This window comes from Kogia breviceps, chromosome 1, assembly GCF_026419965.1.
Source record: "Kogia breviceps isolate mKogBre1 chromosome 1, mKogBre1 haplotype 1, whole genome shotgun sequence".
Taxonomy (NCBI): Eukaryota; Metazoa; Chordata; class Mammalia; order Artiodactyla; family Physeteridae; genus Kogia; species Kogia breviceps.
The window spans coordinates 170,019,731-170,043,487 of NC_081310.1; the positions used below are offsets into that span (position 1 = coordinate 170,019,731).

Genomic DNA, 23,757 nt, shown 5'->3' on the forward strand with positions numbered 1-23,757 from the left:
ATATTGTTAAGATGTCAATACTATACAAAGCAACCCACGGATTCAATGTAATCCCTATCAAAATCCCAATGAGGGGCAGAAATAGAAAAATCCATCCTAAAATTAACATAGAATCTCAAGGGACCTTGAACTGCCAAAACAAACTTGAAAAAGAAGAATGAAATTGTAAATCTGATACTTTGATTTCAAAATTTACTACAAAGCTACAGTAATCAAAGCAGTGTGTACTCGAGTAAAGATGGACACACAAACCAATGAAATAGAACAGAGTCCAGAAATAAACCCTCGCATATATGGTCAAATGATTTTCCAGGGTGCCAAGACCATTCAGTGGGGGAAAGGACAGTCTTTTCAACAAACGGTGTTGGGAAAATTGAATATCCATATGCAAAATTAGACTCTTACCTTATACCATAAATTAGCTCAAAAGAGATCTAAGATCAGACTGCAAAGGCAAAAGAAATAAAAGCAAAAATAAACAAATGGGAGTTAATGAAACTTTAAAACTTTTGCACAGCAAACAAAACCATCAACAAAACGAAAAGACAACCTATGGAACGGGAGAAAATATTTGCAAATGATGTGACTGACAAGGGGTTAATATCCAAAATATACCAACTACTCCTACAACTCAGTATCAAAAAACCAAACAACCCAATCAAAAAATGGGCAGAAGACCTAAACAGACATCTCTCCAAAAAAGACGCACAGATGACCAACAGGCACATGAAAAGATACTCAACATCACTAATTATCAGAGAAACGCAAATCAAAACCACAATGAGATATCACCTCACATCAGTCAGAATGGCTATCATCAAAAAGTCTACAAATAACAAATGCTGGACAGAACGTGGAGAAAAAGGAACCCTCCTACACTGTTGGTGGGAACGTAAACTGGTGCAGCCACTATGGAAAAAAGCATGAAGATTCCTTTAAAAACTAAAAATAAAGCTACCATATCATCCAGCAATTCCACCTCTGGGCATATATCCTGAAAAGACAAAAACTCTGATTTGAAAAGATACATGTACCCCAATGTTCATAGCAGCATTATTCACAATACCCAAGATGGAAACAACCCAAGCGCCCACCAAGAGACAACTGGCTTGAGAAGATGTGGGGTGTGTGTGTGTGTGTGTGTGTGTGTGTGTGTGTGTGTACACACACAAACACACAAAAGAATATTACATAGTCATAAAATAGAATGAAATATTGCCATTTGCAGCAACATGGATGGACCTAGAGAATATCATACTAAATAAAGTCAGTCAGACAGAGAAAGACAAATATCACATGATATCACTTATATGTGGAATCTAAAAAATAATAAAAATAAATCTATATACAAAACAGAAACAGACTCAGACATAGAAAACAAACTTATGGTTACCAAAGGGGTAGGGGGGATAAATTAGGAGTATTATGGGATTAACAGATACAAACTGCTACATATAAAACAGATAAGCAGGACTTCCCCGGTGGTGCAGTGGTTAAGAATCCGCCTGCCAATGCAGGGGACACTGGTTCAAGCCCTGGTCCAGGAAGATCCCACATGTCACGAGGCAAATAAGCTCGTGCGCCACAACTACTGAGCCTGCGCTCTAGACCCTGTGAGCCACAACTACTGAAGCCCACGGGCTTAGAGCCTGGGCTCCACAACAAGAGAAGCCACTGCAATGAGAAGCCTGCGCACCACAACGAAGACCCAAAAATAAATAAATTAAAAAACAAAACAAAACAAACAGATAAGCAGCAAGGATTTACTGTATATCACAGGAAACTATATGCAATATCTTGTAATAACCTATAATGGAAAATAATCTGAAAAATATATGCATAACAATAATTTTGTTGTACACCTGAAACTAACACAATATTATAAATCAACTACACTTCAATTAAAAAAAGAAAAGAAAAAAGGAAAAAATAGATCTAAGAGCTAAAATCATAAAACTCTTGGAAGAAAACAGTGGAAAAGCTTCATGACATTGGACTTGGAAATGATTTCTTATTCATGATATTGAGAGCACACGTAACAAAAGTAAAAACAGATAAACTGAGCTATATCAAAATTTAAAACTTTTGTACCCAGAAATTTGGATACTATCCATGTGGTAAAAAGAAAACCTGCAAAACAGGTGAAAATATCTGGAAGTCATCTGTTAATGGATTAATATCCAAAATATATAAAGCTTTAAAACTCAACAACAGGGCTTCCCTGGTGGCGCAGTGGTTGAGAGTCCGCCTGCCGATGCAGAGGATACAGGTTCGTGCCCCGGAGCAGCTGGGCCCATGAGCCATGTCCGCTGGGCCTGCGCAAACGATCCTGTGCTCCGCAACGGGAGAGGCCACAGCAGTGAGAGGCCCGCATAGCGCGCGGGGTGGGGGGAAGATCCAAAAAACTCAACAACAACAAAACCCAATTAGGCAGGACTTTTAAACAGACATTTCTCCAAAGAAGATATACAAATAGCCAATAAGCACATGAAAAGATGTTCAACATCAGTAAGTAGGAAATGTAAATCAAAATCACAATGAGATACCATTTCATACTCATTAGGATAGTTATTATCAAACAGAAAATAACAATTGTTTGCAAAAATGTGGAGAATTTAGAACCCCTGTGCATTGTTGGTGGGAATGTAAAATGGTTCAGCCACTGTGCAAAATGTATGATGGCTTCTCCAAAAATTAAACAGAATTACCATATGATCTAGTAATTTCACTTCTGGATATACACCCAAAAGAACTGAAAGCAAGGACCTGAAGAGCTTTTGTTCCCATGTTCATAGCAGCATTATTTACAATAGGTGGATGCAATCCAAGAATCCATCAAGGGATGGATGAACAAACTGTGGTATATAAACACAGTGGAATATTATTCAGCCTTAAAAAGAAAGGAAATTTGACACATGCTACAACCTCGATGAATCTTAAAGCCATTATGCTAAGTGAAATAAGCAAGTCACAAAGAGATATATGTTTCCACTTATAAGAATGCACCACAGTCAAATTCATAGAGGCAGAAAGCAGAATGGTGGTTACCAGAGGCAGGGGAGAGGGACGAATGGGAGATTAATGTCTGATGAGTTCAGAGGTTCAGTGTGGGAAGATGAAAACGTTCTGAAGATGAATGGCGGTGATAGCTGCATAACAACATAATATACTTAATGCCACTGAACTGTATGCTTAAAAATAGCTAAAGTGGCAAATTTTATATTATGCATACTTTACCACAATATAAAAAAATACCCCAAAAAGTTAACTTTATGTCTTGAGATATAAGAAGAGCAATTTTCAAGAAACAGAAGTGCGTGAGCATGATTTGGAAGACTGGGGAAAGAGAAGGATAAATTCAAATACCCCACATTTCTGTTTTAGTAAGTCACTAGTACTAAAGAGATTGATCTAGCATACCTCTTAAGGCTTGAGATTTTTAAATCCAAGCTTTAACACACTGGGGAAAAGGATCACAATTCTGAGGCAGTTGTGTAATAGAGTGAAATAACATGCCTTTCGGCTGTGGATTCAAACCTCTACCCCCATCATTTCCCAGCTAACCTCTCTGGGTCTTGATTTTTAAAAATCACTTAACTGAAATGACTGAGTACTAATTTTGCACCAGACATTGCACAATATAGCTTAAAAAACGGTGGCAAAATACACGTAACAAAACTTACTATCTTAACCGTTTTTTTAATGTACAGTTCTGTGACATTAAGTATATTTACACTGCCATGCTACCATCACCAACATCCATCCACAGAACTTGTTTCATCTTGCAAAACTGAAACTGACCCATTAAACAATAACTCCCCATTTCCCCTTCCCTCCAGCCCATGGCAACCACCATTCTACTTCCTGTCTCTGTGTGTAATACAGCTTTCATAACATTGTATTTTCTGTTTGAAAAAAGCAACACAAGAGTGTGGTAATGGCATCAGGGTATACAAAAAGATCAACAGAACAGAATAAAGTCCAGAAACAGACCTACATACATATGGCTAATTGATTTTCAGCAAAGCGCAAAGGCAATTTCTCAATTCAATGGGAAAGCAGTCTTTTCAACAAATGATTCTGGAACATTCAGATGTTCATATTTTTAGAAAAAGAACTTCTACCCATCACTCACACAATACACAAAAATTAACTCCAAATGGATCATAGATCTAAACGTAAAACCTAAAACAGTAACATTTTTAGAAGAGAACATAGAAAGCCTTTGTGCTCTTGGGTTAGGCAGATTTCTCAGACACACCATGAAAAATATAATCAATAAAAGAACAAGTTGGGGGCTTCCCTGGTGGCGCAGCGGTTGAGAGTCCGCCTGCCGATGCAGGGGACGCGGGTTCGTGCCCTGGTCCGGGAAGATCCCACGTGCCGCGGAGCGGCTGGGCCCGTGAGCCATGGCCGCTGAGCCTGCGCATCCGGAGCCTGTGCTCCGCAGCGGGAGAGGCCACAACAGTGAGAGGCCCGCGTACCGCAAAAAAAAAAAAAAAAAGAACAAGTTGGGCTTCCCTGGTGGCTCAGTGGTTAAGAATCCGCCTGCCAATGCAGGAGACGCAGGTTCATGCCCTGGTCCGGGAAGATGCCACATGCCGCAGAGCAACTAATCCGTGCACCACAACTACTGAGCCTGTGCTCTAGGGCCCGCAAGCCACTACTACTGAGCCCACATGCCCTAGAGCCCGTGCTCTGCAACAAGAGAAGCCACCTCAATAAGAAGCCTGTGCACAGCAACAAAGAGTAACAGGGAAGGCCCACGCGCAGCAACGAAGACCCAATGCAGCCAGCAATAAATAAAATTAATTAATTAATAAAAAAATAAAAGAACAAGTTAATAAACTGAACTTTATCAAAATTAAGAACTTGTGTCCTTCAAAAGACACTGTTAAGAGGGGCTTCCCTGGTGGTGCAGTGGTTGAGAATCCGCCTGCCGATACCAGGGGACACGGGTTCGTGCCCCGGTCTGGGAAGATCCCACATGCCGTGGAGTGGCTGGGCCCGTGAGCCATGGCCGCTGAGCCTGTGCTCCGCAACGGGAGAGGCCACAACAGTGAGAGGCCCGCGAACCACAAAAAAAAAAAAAAAAAAGACACTGTTAAGAGAATAAAAACACAAACCACAGCCTAGGAGAATACATGCCAACAAGCCATGGCTTGGCTGCTCTTATGCCCATCTAGTAATGCAGGACTTTTCGTTCCTGTTAATGTCTCACCCAGTTTTTCCTTGAAGTTCTTGGTAGTGTCTCTCATGAGTTTAGAACAGTTCTGTCCACAATGTGTGTGTGCCACCATGCTGTTCTGCCTCAGATCATCCTTGTCATGATCTGCTCCTTCTAAGCTGGTAGAGAGCACCTCAGGCTTTCTCCATGCCGACATCAACACAATGGAATCTGTGTCACAGCCAAGGGTGTTCCCTCCAGAGATCCCAAGTGAACCAGAGGCAGAATGTGTGTAACTTAAAAGTGATACAAATCACCATCCCCAATCTGTCTACCCTTTGCCATCTAAGTCACAACATTTAAAAAAGGAAAAAAAGAAGAATATATTGCATAAAGGACTTGGGTCCAGAAACACATACATACACCCCTCAAAACTCAACAGCAAGAAAACAAACAATCCAATTTTTTCAAATGAGCAAGAGTTGAAAAGATACATTTCCAAAGAAGATATATGGTTGGTAAGGAAGCACATGAAAAGATACCCAACAGAAGTCATTAGGGAAAGGCAAATGAGAACCACAATGAGCTGCCACTAATTTTAGAATGGCTGAAACTAAAAAGACTGGCCACACCAAGTGTTGATCAGGAGGTGGAAAACTAGAACTCTCATACATTGTTCCTAGGAATGTAAAATGATACAACTACTCTCAAAAACCTGACATGTGACCCAGCCATTCCAGATATTTACCCAAGAGAAAGAGAAGGAGATTGTTCACACAAAGAAAGACTTATACATGAATGTTCATAGCAGCTTTGTCTGTTATTAGCTAAAAACTGGAAACAAGCCAAATATACCAACAGGTGAATAAACAAATCATGATAAAGCCATACGATGAATACTCAGCAATGAAAGGAATTATTAATATATACAACAACATAAAAGAATTTCAAAATAATTATACTGCCAGAAACCAAAGAGACTTATAGATTCATTTATGTAAAATTCTAAAAATGCAATATAATCTATACAGAGAGAAAGCAGCATAGCTGAGTGAGGATGGAAGGTTATGTACAGGAGGAAATAAGAAAGAGGAAATACAATGGGAGTAGAAAGAAAGTTCTAGGAGTGACGGATATATTTGTTATCTTGATTGTGGTTTCATGGGTATACAGATATGCCAAAGCTTATCAAATTGTTCATTTTAAATATGAGCAGTTTACCGTATGTCAATTATACCTCAAGAAAGCTTTTTTTAAAAAAACACAATGCTCCACAAAAGGCATAAAATCATAAAAGGAATTTAAATAAATGTTACATTTCAATAGTCAGATTTACTACTTTTACTGCAATAAAGTGTAAAAATTCTGTGCATAAAAATAATATAAGGGACTTCCCTGGTGGCACAGTGGTTAAGAATCCTCCTGCCAACGCAGGGGACACGGGTTCAAGCCCTGGTCTGGAAAGATCCCACATTCCACGGAGCAACTAAGCTCGCGAGCCACAACTACTGAGCCTGCGTGCCACAACTACTGAAGCCCGCATGCCTAGAGCCCGTGTTCCAAAACAAGGGAAATCACTGCATCGCAACGAATAGCCCCCGCTCACTGCAACTAGAGAAAGCCCGCGTGCAGCAATGAAGACCAATGCAGGCAAAAATAAATAAATAAAATAAATAAAAAATTTTTTAAAGTTTAAAAATTACATTAAAAATAATAATATAAAAAGTGAAAAGGGCTTCCCTGGTGGCGCAGTGGTTGAGAGTCCGCCTGCCGACGCAGGGGACGTGGGTTCGTGCCCCGGTCCGGGAGGATCCCACATGCCGCGGAGTAGCTGGGCCCATGAGCCATGGCCGCTGATCCTGCGCGTCCGGAGCCTGTGCTCCGCAACGGGAGTGGTCACAACGGTGAGAGGCTCACATACCGCAAAAAAAAAAAAAAAAAAAAAAAGTGAAAAGATAAACAAAAGATAATTCCAAAGTAATGACCGACAAAAAATTCACGTCTAGAATATAATTTCATAAAAACTGTTAAGAAAACCCAAATGAAAAATGAGCAAAAAGTGGGAAAAAGTAATTCAGAAAAGAGGAAATCTGAATGGCAATAAATATAACCAAAAAGATAAGCAACTCCTCACAAGTAAACAGAAAAAAAAATTAAAACCACAATGAGATACCACAGTCTATCCACCAGAACGGCTACAATTAAACTGTCAACTATACCAAGTATTGGCAAGAATGAAGGGCAATGGTAACTTTCATACACTGATAACTGCATAAACTGCTACAAATACTTTGGAGAATAACTTGGCAGTATTTATTATAGTTGAAAATAGGCTTATACATGAAGCTAGCAATTCCACCGTAAGCATATGCCCTAAAAGAAATTATTGCACCCATGTATAAACATATAAGGAAAAGATATCTACCCCAGCAGTTAATGTAAATGGCTCTAGATCCATCAGTAAAAGAATGGACAAATGAACTGTGATATATTTACATAATGAAATACTACACCCCAGTGAAAAATGAATGTATCAAGACTATACATACCAAAAAGTATACGTACATACTTGATACACCTTAGAAATATTACATTGGGGCTTCCCTGGTGGCGCAGTGGTTGAGAATCCGCCTGCCGATGCAGGGGACACGGGTTCGTGCCCCGGTCCAGGAAGATCCCACGTGCCGCGGAGCGGCTGGGCCCGTGAGCCATGGCCACTGAGCCTGCGCGTCCGGAGCCTGTGCTCCGCAACGGGAGAGGCCACAACAGTGAAAGGCCCGCATATCACAAAAAAAAAAAAAAAAAAAAAAAGAAATATTACATTGAATTCAAAAAGCTTCAGAAGAATACATACAGTACATCATTTAAGCAAAGCTGGAAAACATAAGAAATAATATTACACATTATATTAAAATACACAAATACAAAGTAAAGAGATGGAGGAGAGATTAAATACCAAAATCAGGTTGATGGTGGGAGGTAGATGATGTCTGTAACAGGTACATAGGTAGCTTCAATTATTTTATTTCTTAGGTTGCGTTCATTTTAGTGTGCACTTTACTACCTGTATGTTGGAAATATTTGATTTTTTTTGAAAAGTAACATACCATTCAAAGTTCTGAGCAAAATGGATTTTCAACCTAGATTCCTATACCCAGTCTAACTAACACAAAAGAGAGGGGAAACCTCCTCAGGAAGCTACTGGAGGGTAACTCCTCACACCCCAAATAGGGTAGTAAAACAAGACAAAAACAGGAGGGCCAGGAAACAGTATCTAACAAAGGAAAGAAGCAAAGACAAGTACTGAAACAACAGGTGATAAAATGAAAATTAATTTAAAAGGGTAATATATAAGTATAAACCTTACAAAAACACAAGAAATATAAAGTGAATGTCCCACTTATTCTTCACTGAAATGCAACAAATGATAACACTTTAGTAACTGTCTTTCAAAACTTTTTCTATACATCATTGCTTTATAAAATGGGATACTATATAGTTTTCTAACTGTTTCTAAAACAACAGATCTTGGATATCCTTTCATACCAATACATATAGTACTACCTTTTTGCCTGTTTAAATTTTATTTGAAAAAATACTGAAATACACCAAAAAGGGAAAATCCACTCATATTCCCACCACTTTAAAATTTTCTATGCAACAAAGAAGTGAAAGATCACACCAGTGTTCCATCTAATTCTACCCCTACTCTCTATCACCAAATAACCCCGATAAATACAATTTGGTACATATGCCTTATATACATAAACAAAAGCTTTCTAATTCTTTGTAATAATCTCCTGGGCTCAAATGTTTTATGGCTCTGGGGTGTTCAAAGGGTACTTATTTTTTGGCATTTCCAAATCTAAAATAACTTATAAAAGCCCTTATCTAGTCCAAGATGGATGCCTGGCATTCCTGCTCTCCCTTAAATTAGTAGGGTCTTCCCTTCTTAACCATACACTTGCTTCAAATTTTCAGTTTGGCAACAAACACGAATGAAGCCGATTATAGAAAAGTGGCATGGAAAATCATTTCTTTATAATCTATACCAATTGGAAAGAGCAATAATGTTGCTTACTCAAAACCATTTATGTTCGACTTAAAAATTATTATGCAATAGTTAGGCAAGGGAATTGTTTTACTTATGTTCATGTTACCTAAGGACAAACTAGTTGGAAGGTAGATAAATACATATAACCATCAAACACTGACTACTGCTCTATTGTACCAATAAGCATATGTAACAGGAAAAACTGCTTAATATTTATCTTCTCCACTAGACAGTAAGCTCACTGCAGACCAGAACCCCAAGTAGCACATAACAGGTATTTTGTAATTATTTGCTTTTGATTCTTTGCCCAATTATTAAAGGATATGCTAACTTATTTTTGAAGTTTGATTAAGACAATTTTTCCAATACATATCTTTGATTAGCATGAAATATGCCTGTATACTAAAACAAATTCAACTAAGTAGACTGAACTCCAAATTCTCACTGCTTCCTTCAAACCCTGCAAAGGAGGAGAGCAGCATAATGTTGACCAAACTGCACTTGTGGGAATTTTAAAAAGAAAATGCTTAAGATCACAGTATTTTTTAGAAAGGTGCTCACATCAGATTACAATGATAATCCTCAATTTTGCTTGATAGTAAATAGATATGTCAAAGTTCAGAACTTTATTGATATTACAGCTGTCATATAATATCACACAATATTGATATAATTATTCTGATCCTCAGCTAACATCCTCGACTGAGAGGGAGTTTCTAACTTACAAGTTTTAAGCTGGAAAGAGAATGGGGCAGATACCCTCCAAAGTTCTTCCCCCAAACATAAGATTCTACAATTTTATGAAAACATGGCCAACTTTTCCTCAAGAACTCAAATCCAACATGTTACAAATTCAAATCACTTTTGATACATGCACATTTCAATAAAATGAAACATAATTTAAATGCCAAACAGTAAACCAAGTTAAAGCCAACAGCCAAATGAATAAAAAATATTTCATATAGAATGATCTATTAGTTGCAACAGGTCAAACGCATTATACCTACTATAAACCCCAAAAGGCATCCATATTGCTTCAATGTACTAGAAATTTACTGTAAATTACACTTCCAGTCTACAAAACTCATCATAGGCTCTCTGAATCTACAACTATGTTAGCAAATGCTCTGAAAGCATTTAGGAAACTTTTTTCAGTGAGCTCTACATTAACAGGAAAATGGAGGAAAACGACGCGACATGAAATACTTCTTTAAAACAATATTCAGTATAGAAAGGAAATAAAGAAACGGACACGCTGGGTACCTATCTGCTGCTACCAAAAACTATGCTAAGGGTACTGTAATATTGTCCCATTTGATCCTCACAACCACCTACGGGGTAGCTTTCTGTTACCCCCAATTTTATAGACAAGAATATAAACCCAAGGCAAGGTTTAAGATCACAAAAGTGTTGGAATGAGGATTTAAAGTGAAACCTCTTAACTTCAAATGTACTTTCTATTGTACATGTTCTCCATTTCATAAGACAATAAAACATAATATTGACAAAACATGATGTTTTACCCACATTTACTGTTAGAACTTCATGGGATAATTTGCTCTAGGTTTAACATTTTCATTTACCAAAATCAAGCTTTCATTATGAAGGAAAGAGCCAAATAAGGATAGTGAGCATAACAACTAATGTAAACAAATAATTTCAGCTCAAATTAGTAGAGTGGTTTCCACTAGGATGGGCATTTACCCTAAAGGTGTAAATGATAACCCATCAAGGGGCAGAAATATAATATTGAAACTTTTATTTAAATTAGTTTTAAAAGTCTCATCCCTTTTATATTTCTATGTTTGCTTGTAATTTATATTGGTACTGCATAAATAGAACATTTAAAATTTATTTATTTCAATAAGGATACACAAGGCAAATGTTTGGATATGCCTTAGAAAATAATCCTTAGCAAATGTTTCCCAATAGACTTATGTAGTTTTAGGAGAGAATCACGCCTAAAAGGTCATCTCATTTAAGCAGCAATTTGAGGCCCCATAACAAACTGATTTGGTGCAAGGTAATACACCCATTCAGTGACAATTTATTTGAAAACATATAAAGATAACAACATAAGAAAAAGTTAGCTAATGTAAAGCACTAGGGTCGTTCCATTTATTCAGCTATGACTCAGTCTTCCCAAAGATTCCCAAATCTCCCCAAAGTAATAACGATCAATAAATGTCTGTTGGAAATGAGTACACTGACAAATCTCTCACAGCAACAAACCATCACTAAATTGTATCATACATTCTGATGGCCTCAGGTTAGGCTGCAACTAACTCTCTGTAGTATGTTCTGCTTCTTGAGAACCTCAAAGCAGCATGGAATCTTAAGATTACAAGGTTACACTTGATGATTAGACACAACCAAATTTTAATGACTTTTAAATAATAACATTTTAAAACAGAAGTATGTTTTAAAAAAAGGTAAAGACAAACCTCACAGGAAAAAAAAAGTAAATATCTAATACACATGAAAAAATAACAAGGACTTCCCTGGTGGTCCAGTGGGTAAGACTCTGTGCTCCCAATGCCGGGGGTCCAGGTTCAATCCTTGGTTGGGGAACTAGATCCCGCATGCATGCTGCAACTAAGTGTTCACATGCCACAACTAAGAAGCACGTATGCCACAACTACGAAGCCAACATGCCACAACTAAAGATCCTGCATGCCACAATGAAGATCCCGTGTGCCACAACTAAGACCCGGCACAGCCAAAACAAATAAATATATAAATATATAAATATATATATATATATTTTTTTTTTTTTTTCGGTACGCGGGCCTCTCACTGCTGTGGCCTCTCCCATTGTGGAGCACAGGCTCCGGACGCGCAGGCTCAGCAGCCATGGCTCACGGGCCCAGCCGCTCCGCGGCATGTGGGATCCTCCCAAACCAGGGCATGAACCCGCGTCCCCTGCATAGGCAGGCAGACTCTCAACCACTGCACCACCAGGGAAGCCCATAAATATATTTTTTAATGCTGTTAAAATACAAATTAATAGTGTGATAGCAATTATCTATCACTATCAGATGGGCAAATATTAAAAAGTTTAGTAATACCAGGGTTGGCAAGGATATAGTGAAAGAGGGACTCCATAACACTATTGGTGGAAGTACATACTCAACTTCTCGTAGGCCAGTATCTATCAAAATTTTAAAAAAACATCCTCTTTAGTCCAGTACTGTAATGTCAATGCCAGGAATTTATGCTATGGATATAAATAACTAATGCTTAATGTTTAAGGTTGTTCACTTCAACATTATTTGTGGTAACAACAAAAAAGAATGCAAATTATTTAATTATGGTAATGTTCAACATGTAGTGATACAGAAAGTTGTCCTCAGTATATTAAATCAAAATGTAGGGACTTTCCTAGTGGTCCAATGATAAAGAATCCGCCTTACAATCAATGCAGGGGATGCGAGTTCTATCCCTAGTCAGGGAGCTAAGATCCCATGCGCCGCGGGGCAACTAAGCCCGTGCACCACAACTACCGAGCTCATGTGCCTCAACTAGAGCCCCCGTGCTGCAAACTATGGAGCCCATGCGCCCTGGAGACTGCACGCCACAACTAGAAAAGAGAAAACCCGCACACCACAACTAGAGAGAAGCTTGTGCACCACAACGAAGAGCCCACACACCGCAACAAAAGATCACGCATGCCTCAAGGAAGATCCCAAGTGCTACAACTATGATCCGATGCAGCCAAAAATAAATTAAATAAAAAAGTAATAACTCTTTTCAAAAATTAATTAATTAAAATGTAAATTGCAGAAGAGTGTGCATTTTAATTTTTAAGAACACACAAGACACTGTTAACTGCTCTGGGGAGTGACTGGAGGAACTGAAGGCAAAAAAGGGCTTCTACTTTTCCCTTAAAACTTTCTGTAGCTTCATATATTCTGCCTTGAGCATAGCTTTTACAGTTTAAAAATTTTTTTTAATTAAGAGTGTTGAAGGCTTTGGGACTTCCCCGATGGCACAGTGGTTAAGAATCTGCCTGCCAGTGCACAGGACATAGGTTCGAGTCCTGGTCCGGGAAGATCCCACATGCCGCGGAACAAATAAGCACGTGTGCCACAACTACTGAGCCTGCGCTCTAGAGTCCATGAGCCACAACTACTGAAGTCTGCAAACCTAGAGCCCATGCTCCACAACAAGAGAAGCCACCACAATGAGAAGCCCGTGCACCACAATGAAGAGCAGCCCCGGCTCGCTGCAACTAGAGAAAGCCTGCACACAGCAGCGAAGACCCAATGCAGCCAAATAAATAAATAAAAAAAAATTAGAAAAAAAAAAAAAAAAAAAGAGCGTTGAAGGTTTTGCTACCTGCATAATTTAAAATCAATGCAGTTTTGGACTTCCCTGGTGGCACAGTGGTTAAGAACCCGCCTGCCAATGCAGGGGACACGGGTTCAAGCCCTGAACCAGGAAGATCCCACATGCCGTGGGGAAACTAAGCCCGTGAGCCACACCTACTGAGCCTGCGCTCTAGAGCCCGCGAGCCACAACTACTGAAGCCCATGCACCTAGAGCCCACGCTCCACAACAAGAGAAGCCACCGCAATGAGAAGCCCACACACAGTGATGAAGAGTAGCCCCCGCTCACCGCAACTAGAGAAAGACCTGTGCACAGCAATGAAGACCCAACACAGCCAAAAATTAATTAATTAATTAAAAAATAAAAATAAAATCAATGCAGTTTTCAATGGAATACTATGCAGTTGTTTGTTTGTTTTGCGGTACACGGGCCTCTCACTGCTGTGGCCTCTCCGATTGCGGAGCACAGGCTCCGGACGCACAGGCTCAGCGGCCATGGCTCACGGGCCCAGCTGCTCCGCGGCATGTGGGATCTTCCCGGACCGGGGCACGAACCTGTGTCCCCTGCATCGGCAGGCGGACTCTCAATCACTGCGCCACCAGGGAAGTCCCACTATGCAGTTTTTTTAACGTAGTTAATATGTATGTGTTCCATATGAAAAGATATCTACAATATATTAAATGAAATAAGCAAGTTTTAGTATATAAACTTGACACTATTTTTCTAAAAATAATACATATCATATGGAAAAATTCTGTAAGTATACATTCCCAAACTGTTAACCTAAGAAAACGTAGTACTGAAGTAGAGGGAGTATATGGTAGTTTTCACCTTAAATTTCTCTTTTTATGTTATTCTAAGTTTTTACAATTAGAATGTGTTCATGAGTTGCTTGGGCAACTAAAATTTTTAGTATTTATATACACACATATACTACATGTGCTTTTCCAAAAATCAGAATAATACATCAAGTTATTAACAGTGAGACTACATGGTACTTTCACTTTTTTTTTTTTTTTTTTTTTTTTGCGGTACGCGGGCCTGTTGTGGCCTCTCCTGTTGCGGAGCACAGGCTCCGGACGCGCAGGCTCAGCGGCCGTGGCTCATGGGCCCAGACGCTCCACGGCATGTGGGATCTTTCCGTACCGGGGCACGAACCCATGTCCCCTGCATCAGCAGGCGGGCTCTCAACCACTGCGCCACCAGGGAAGCCCGGTACTTTCACTTTTTACTTTACTTTATGCATTTATACATCTTGTTAAGCTTCTAGAATGAGCATGTATCAGTTTGGAGTCACAAAAACAAAAAATACATATAATTAGTTTTATTTCTTTAAGATACCTTATATACTTTAAACATACATATGGAAAAAAGAAAATGAAATCCCAAACTAAAATGCCTATTTTATACAACCATATATCATAAAAATACAATTCCCAAGCTAAGTCATCCATTCTATCATATCTGGTAATAATTCTTATAAGTGTCCATATTAGAAGGCATTACTGTGCTGGCTAATGTGACACACTCAGGTTATTTCTTTGGAGGTAAAAATACTATGAGATCAAATGTCAGCACAATAAGCTACTAGATCCCCGCAAAAAGGATAAGAAAAGTCCTCTAAAAAACATATTAGAGAAATCAGGTGCAGCACAAAAGTGAGGAGAAAAGACAAATACATCAGTAGCTCCCAAGCTTGCTATCTGCAGAAATATAGGTAAACCTAGATGAATAAATAAACTTGAACTCAAAATATGTCTGAAATGTAATTCATTCTCAACTTCCAAAAAATTATAATACATTAAAATATTTTTCCTTTGGGACAATAAGTATAATCTAACACCTGCAAAAACTTTGGAGGGAAATTTTTTTTATAAAAAGCTCAGTCAGGACTTCCCTGGTGGCACAGTGGTTAAGAATCCGCCTGCCAATGCAGGAGACACGGGTTCAATCCCTGGTCCAGGAAGATACCACATGCCACGGAGCAACTAAGCCCGTGTACCACAACTACTGAGCCTGCAGTCTAGAGCCCACAAGCCGCAACTACTGAGCCTGCATGCCACAACTACTGAGCCCACACGCCACAACTACTGAGCCCACACGCCACAACTACTGAAGCCCATGCGCCTAGAGCCCGTGCTCCACAACAAGGGAAGCCACCGCAATGAGAAGCTCGCACACTGCAACAAAGAGTAGCCTCTGCTCGCCGCAAGTAGAGAAAGCCCACGCGCAGCAACAAAGATCCAATGCAGCCAAAAAGGAAAAAAAAAAAAGCTCACAGTCATGTTTAGGCTAACACCAGGAAATCGGTGGTGTGCAGAAACATAAAGCAATCAACTCTTCACCACACTAATTTGCTTTACTATAATGAAAGTAAAGCATGTGATTTGGGGGCTGACATAAGGTTTAGAACATGGCAAAATGTTTCATTTATTTTTTTAAATTAATTTTTATTGGAGTATAGTTGCTTTACAATGTTGTGTTAGTTTCCACTGTACAGCAAAATGAATCAGCCATACATATACACATATCCCCTCTTTTTTTGATTTCCTTCCCATTTAGGTCACCACAGTGCATTAAGTAGAGTCCCCTGGGCTATACAGTATGTTCTCATTAGTTATCTATTTTATACATGGTATAAATAGTGTATATGTGTCAATCCCAATCTTGCAAATGTTAAATGTTTTAGACACCTTAATTTTGGCAAATGTTGTACAATATTTAAATGTCTCTCTAGAAGAGTCACAATGTGTCATATTAAAAAAACATTCAGGGACTGCCCTGGTGGCACAGTGGTTGAGAGTCACACGGGTTCGGTCCCTGGTCCGGGAAGATCCCACATGCCGCGGACCAGCTGGGCCCATGCACCACAACTACTGAGCCTGCGCTCTAGAGCCCGCGAGCCACGACTACTGAAGCCGCTTGCTTGGAGACCGTGTTCCATAACGGGAGAAGCCACCTCACTGAGGGGCCCATGCACTGCGGCAAAGACACCACAGCTAAAGGGGAACCGTGTGCAGCAACGAGGATCCAACGCAGCCAAAAATAAATTAATTAATTAAAAAACAACAACAACAACAAAAGTTTATCCCAACATTTTCCCAACTTATATGAACAAATAATCCTTATTTAAAGAACTGCTTATGAATACATATATTTCATGGAACAAAACATAATTTAGGAAATGCTGATATAAGAAAAACAGCATGGGCTCTGGAGTCAAAGACTTCGCCACAGCTGTGTGATCCTGGGAAAGTTTCGTAATTTCCCTGGGTCTGTTTTGTACCTGTAAAAGGAAAATACCACCACCTACCCAAGTGCCTGGCACACAAAAGATGCTCAATAAATTAAATATCCCTCTATTTTTTCATATGGTTTCTATGTTGGCTTATGTCAGTAATGAAAGTTTTAGGAATCTATTTTTTATACCATCTTGCAATCTATGTTTGGGTTTTAAAGTATGGTGTCAATCATATCCAAAATAAATGCTTCAATCTGGCTAAGAAAGCTTGCTGAAAAATTCATTACTTTAAATATTTGTGGAATATAAGCAACCAGGGGAAGTTCTTAAAAAATATAAATAAAATTAAAATGAGGTTCTACTCTTAGTTAATCAAGTTACAAAGAACAATAAGACCTGATCTCTACTAGGAAGCAGCATAAACCTGTTGACAAGAAAAGTTCCTATTTCTTGATAAAGATAAGCTAAGTCTTTCTTGTTACTCTTAAGAAGTCTAGTCAGGGATTTATGGAAGGAAGGAGATAAAAGATCAATAAATACTGATTGAGTAGCCATTAAGTGCCAGGGACTAGTCTAGGCACTGGGTAAACAAAACAATAAACACCCTCAGGATGCTTACATTCCAGGTGGGGATACAGACAAATACACATATCAGACAGAGTCAGAGATTAAAAGAAGTATAAAGCAGTGTTAAGGAGTCGAAAGAAGATGGGGAAGTGCCATTTTAGATAGGACAGTCAAAGAAGACCTCTGGAAGAGATGACAGATGTCTAGAACTGAATGAAAACAAAGCACATTTTAGTTTGCCAATGCCTTTGCAGTCTTGAAATAAGCGGTGTGTTCTATCTAGATTTTTTTAACTAACATTGTTCAGAAGAGCATGATCCACAGGTAGACACAGAAGTCACTAGGGGCCACAGTACAAGAGACTGGGTGGTACCACAGTAAATAACAGCACCCAAAGTTCTCACTGCTTCACAGGTCACATTTATAAAAATATGTTTTGGTTACATACACTGAAAAGCTAGCTTTTGCTGTTATAACTAACTGTCATTTAGTTCCTATTTAGACATCTCCCAGAAGGCAGCAGCAGAAGAAAAGCTAATGCATTTAATAAAAGCCCTTTAAAATAAACAATTGAAAAAGGTAAAAATAAATGAAAGAGGTAATGCTCAAGTCTTCATGGCCACCAACCTCAAGGAGTTAGGAAGACTGATCCTCCCTATCTCAACATCTCCAAACTGTTGTCCTGTTAGACTGGTAACTCTTCCTCAATACTATATAATGCCTCCTATTTTCTCCTTCCATCAACACTAGCCCTCAACCCACACATGAAAATGTGTATTTTATTATATTTATTATATGAATGTAAGCTAAGTTGACAAGTATTGTCTCTAAGAAATGACCAAAATCGCCTATCCTGTTCCTTTACAGGAACTTCTTATGGTAAAATTGCCTTTTAACATACTAGATTTTACATTAGGTGTTTCTTTTGAAGTACTCATCTCTTGAGTATTATGAAGTTCCTACAATATAATCCATTCAACAGATTAGTTTTGTGGGCCAGGCACTGTGTTAATTGCTAGGTACCAGGTATACAACAAAGACTTACTAGTTGGCTTACTAGTCAATACAAGAGATAAACACTGACAAAAACATTCAGGTACCATGCCGATGTACAAGATGCTACTGGAGTACATATTCTAAGTGAAAGAATCACCTCATTCTGTCTGGTGAAATCAGAAAATGCTCTAAAAAAACTTATTATTTGAGCCAGGTCTTAAAGGATAAATAAGCAGATGAGGAAGGCGTGACCCTGGGGTTAATCAAGTGGACTGAGAGATGAACACTGGGATGAAGGCAGACAAAAAAAAAAAAAAAAAAGTTGGGTGTAAGGGGTGGAGCAAGTCCAGATCCTAAAAGGCTTTGCATGCCAGGCTGGTAAGTGTGAATTTTATCTTGCCTTTGGGGAAAAAAACCATTGAAGAATTTTAGGGAATAAAGTGACTAACAAGATTATTTTTATAATTTAAAAGGAACACCAAAATGCATTGCTGATAAGGCCAGTAAGAAGGCAAGAAAGATTAGTGAAAAGTTGCTGCAAAAGGACACTATGAAGCCTGAACTAAGACGGTGACAGCAAGGAAAGGAGTTAAAACCATAGGTATGTGCAAAGTGTCAAAAGAACACAAACAACTAAGAGGAAATCTATCTAGTAAAATCAAAGAAAGCTTCACAGACAAGGTGACATTTGCACTGGGCCCTAGAGAAGGAAAACTTGCCATGCAGAAAATGAGAGAAAAGGATAGAACAGCACAATGAAAGGGAAAGACATAAAAATGCTTAATGAGCTGAGCTTTTGTTAAAGTAGTAATTCCATCCTTTTGTAGATCAGTCACTTGGGAAATATTTACTGAAAACCTAACATGTGTCTTGGATCTTGAAGAATCCAATGAATATTAAGATCATCTTTTCCAAAATAATGCACCTGGAAATTCACAGGCAAAATTTTAATCAGAGTAACTGAGATCCCACTTTGATCCATGAACTCCAAGTAAAGTACTCCTGAATAAGTAACAGTAGAACTGGGGTGATGGGATAGACTAGGTAAGAGCTGAAAAGTAAGCTGGGGGCAAGGCTGTTAAGACTTTTTTTTGCGGTACGCGGGTCTCTCACTGCTGTGGCCTCTCCCGTTGCGGAGCACAGGCTCCGGACGCGCAGGCTTAGCAGCCATGGCTCACGGACCCAGCCGCTCGGCGGCATGTGGGATCTTCCCAGACGGGGGCACGAACCCGTGTCCCCTGCATCGGCAGGCGGACTCTCAACCACTGCACCACCAGGGAAGCCCTGTTAAGACTTTTTATTCCAAGAAATCTGGATAACTCAGATAATTCTGGGGCCATTGTTTTTTACAGAGATTGTTTTATTTAGTCCACACAACAGTGTATTTACATAGAGAACAGTGAGTACTGTTATTATTCCATCTGCAAATGAGAAAAGGTTTAAAGAAAATAACATGCGCCAAGGTCACACAGCTAGTTTAAATGGTAAAGCCAGTATACGCATCTGATTTAGGCCCTTTGAACTCAATCACTAATCTAGGGGAAAATGAAATACATTCAGTACTTACCTAATTTAACATTTAAAAATCTACAAAGTCATTGTTAGTTCCAGAACTCATAGTGTCTCATAAACAAGGTTTACTCATAAAACTACTCTGCTTGATAGTCTCAAAGTATAATTTCAAGTTGTTAATGAAGTCTACTTTAAAAGTGTTCAAAATTTGTGTTACAAATACAACAACCAGTTGGAAAACTTCAGGAATCTGGGTTCCCAAAATATAGCAAGAATTTGAGAGGATATCATCAATTTTTCAGCAAAACAAAGAAAGACTGTTTTCTGGAGTTAATCTTATCCACACTGTCTGTCTGGCAGACAATGTTTTCAGAAAAGGAACTGAGGGAAGGGGAAAACACACACACACACACACACACACACACACACACACACACACACATCCCATAATCACTGAATACAAATTTTCACTGACTACAATTTCATCTATATATCATTTTCTTAGTAATTATTACTTCTGAAGTTTCATTTTGATCATCTTCACAAACTTCTGAAAATTGAAAACATGCCCAGAATGAAACAAGCTTCTCTATCCTTTCATATGCTAGTTTATTTCTTGATTTGGTGCAATTCCAAAGACAGAGCCATATCTTTTAAGTGCTGCAAGAGCTAGAGAGAATACGGTCCCAGCCTGTTGCAGGGGGGATCTACTTGGCACAGTATAAGTCCTTAAGACAATATCTCTAAACTAAACACATGATGGAAATAATTTTGTGGCAGTTAAGCATCCCAGAGAGCACAGGTCAGGCCTTTATGATAATATAATACAACTACATCTCTCTACACATTCATTAGGTGCTCCTGCATGCAGGGCAGGCTCCTATCTCCAGCACTTAATGCAATGTCAGGCACACACACACACAATCAGTAGATGAATAAATTTTATTCTGCCTTTCAAATGTGAAACCAAAAGCTATTCAACCAAATTTGGATAGTGAAATTATTCCTACTTCATCATAAAATTTTAAAAAACTTTTCTGTATCTGGTAAGAAAGGATACCCTATTGATTTCATCTGGGTTATGGGGAAAATGTGACAAAAATACTGTGAAGAGTTGAATATAAACTTTCTGTCTACTGTTCCTATAAAGCACTACAAGATAAAGGTCAGAAAACAAAACATAATCTCACAGTCATAGTTTGCCCCAGGTTATTAGCTAGTAAGTGGTAGAGTCACAATTAAGACCCAACTAACTCGCAATCCAATGTGCTTTCTATTACAACATACTGTCACAGATACTCCTTTTATTTTATTAGTGCAAAAAATTGTTTTGGGAAAATTTCAGGCCAAAAAACGAGAACTTCATAAAAAAGACAAATTACAAAAGTACTTTCTTTTTAAAATTCTTCTGTGCCCTCACATATCTAAGTATCACTAAGACTCAATACATTAAAATTCAGTTAAAATAAAATCAGAGCTGCCAGCAGTAGGCATAAAGCAGAATATATATATGTTATCCTCTGACAAGCTTCAATTTGATGGGTTATATCCATTCTTGCTATTCTTCTAGGAAGACAACGCAAGCTTAGGAGGCTTACCCAAAACCAACAGTTTTTCTGCTCTCCTCCTCACTAATCCGGGTCCAATTAGCTCCCTCTTCTCCCAAAGCACTGTTTTCCTTCTCATCTCTACCTTTGACACTGGAATACCACTCCCTTCCCCAATATTCAGGACTCATTTTCATCCCTTCAGCCAATAGAGCCTTCCCAGGCCACCCCATCTAAATTGGCCTCTCCCAGTATTTTTACAACGCCTCCTCTTCCATCATTACCAAAACTGCATTGGCAATACTGTTATTTCTACTACCACCTCCCAACCGTAAGCTCATCAAGGGTAAGTGCAGCCTTATTTATGTTTCCTCAGCACTTGGTAAAGTGTCTGGCACCATTCTATGGAGTCAGTAAAAGTTTGTAAAGTACATATGTGTACTAAGAATGATCACTGCTAGTGAAGAAGCAAAGAACACCTTAGTACTTCAGAGTTCAGGGAAAGGCTGAGGGTTGTAGACATAAAAACTGGAGTGATACAACGTATGGAAAGGATTAGCAAGGACAAAATCCATTCAGAGATGAAGTGCTTCTGGCTCAGCAGAGAGGAGGGAGAAAAACATTCAATCAAGTCAATTTTTGATTCTTCTCCGGACCAACAGAGCAAATTGTCCCTCAAAATTATAACTTTGGAACACCGCAATTTATTCAGCACACTCAATTACTCATTAAGAGCCCAAGTGCCAACGATTATTTTGCATTTTCTAAGGTGCACCAGGTGAGAAGCAGAGGGGCGGCTCCAAAACCTGATTAGAACAAACAAGCAGACGTAGAAATAATAAGGGCACATCTTTAAATTTATAAAGAAAATTCTTGGCGTGATCCTGGAAACGAAACTAAGCATACCAAGAAATATGTAATCATAGGTTTAGGACCTAATACGGCACAGAAATGGTCACAGAACTGCCAAAAGAGACCACACTCCTCATCTTTCCCAATCCTATTCTACTCAAAGAGCCTAATAACCACTACAAGGATCACGAGCTTCATTTCTGGCAGCACAATTCTCAAAGGAATATAGAAGAGGCGAAAGAACAGCTTTGATGCCCCCCCCCAAAAAAGGCAGCAAAAACCAAACAGCCAACCAGCTCCACAATCCTTAAGCAGAAAGCCCTAGACGCCTTTCAAAGCCAACTGTCATACCTTTTAGGGGCCCAGAAGACGTTGACTCCAAACATAAGTCTCTGGCCCCAACATATATCTCCGGATTATTTAGGAAAACCCAGGTTTTCCAATTTGGAGATCTGCACTCTACTCAAAAAAGCATCTCCGGGAAGGAACGAGCGAGCAATCAATCCCTCAGGAGGCAATGGCGCTCCAACCACCAGCCGGGGGGACAGGCAACGACGACAGGGCACGGCCCTTCCAGGGAGCTGCCGGCGCCCTTCGGGATCTCAGTCTAACACAGCGCAACCCGCCCTGGCGGTGGCCGAAGTCGGGCAGTGGCTGAGGGGGGCCAGCGGTCGGGCTTCCGAACTGGGCCTTCCCGGCCCGGGGGCGCGGCAAGACATGGAGGTGGCGCCTTTCAGTCCGGCCCCGGCTGCAGCAACGGGTCCGGGGCCTCTTCCCCTGGCCTCCCCGCCCTGCCGCCCTCAGCCAGCCAGTCCGCCCCTCACCTGGCAGAAGCTCCGGCAGTAGTTCAAAGATGAGACCTCCGACACCTCCTGCTCCCTCAGCTCTGTCTCCAGCTGCCACAGACACGGTCGCAGCCCTGAGGCTCCCGGCGCCGGAGATGCAGGGCTATGACCCCGAGCCATGGACTCTGTCTCGGTTCCGTCTCCGGCTCCGACTCCCGCCGGAGCCTCAGCCCCAGCCCCGGCGGCAGCGGCGGCGTCTCCCTTTCCGTCCGCCATCTTCCCACGGCCCAGCAGCGCGTAGGCAACCAAGCCACGTGACTCAGACCTGGCCCCGCCCCCGGTCGACCGCGCTCTGTGACGCACCCCTGGGCGACGCTGGCGCCCGCTGGATTCCGTCACTGGAACTCGGGATGCCCCTCCCCTCCGCGGCCTCCCCAGCAGCCGCCCGGGCAACAGCCTGGCAGCAGCTGACCAGGGTCTCCTGCCCAGTGTAGTCCTTCCAGACCTTTTGGAGTCGTGGGGTCACCGAGACGGACATACCTGTAGATATAATCTAGATATGGGGGAATGACATTTGAGCTGCGATCTGAAGAACGAGAGAGATGCAGCCCCGAGAAGAGCGTTAAAGTAAAGCCTCCCCAGTAGAAGAAAAATAAGCCTGTGGAGGTTGTGAGGCCGAAATGAAGAGTAGCCCATGGGAACGTGG

At 40.2% G+C, this 23,757-nt stretch overlaps 1 protein-coding gene across 1 annotated transcript in view; it reads right to left on the reverse strand.

The window, feature by feature from the left end:
* Positions 1-23,398, reverse strand: part of RLF (RLF zinc finger) — a 77,459-nt gene extending 54,061 nt beyond the window's left edge. Inside the window, exon 1 of the mRNA XM_059043757.2 lies at positions 23,091-23,398. Within this exon, the coding sequence (XP_058899740.1) occupies positions 23,091-23,327 (237 nt within the window). The 5' untranslated portion in view covers positions 23,328-23,398. The remainder of the gene's footprint in view (positions 1-23,090) is intronic.
* Positions 23,399-23,757: the final 359 nt, after the last annotated feature.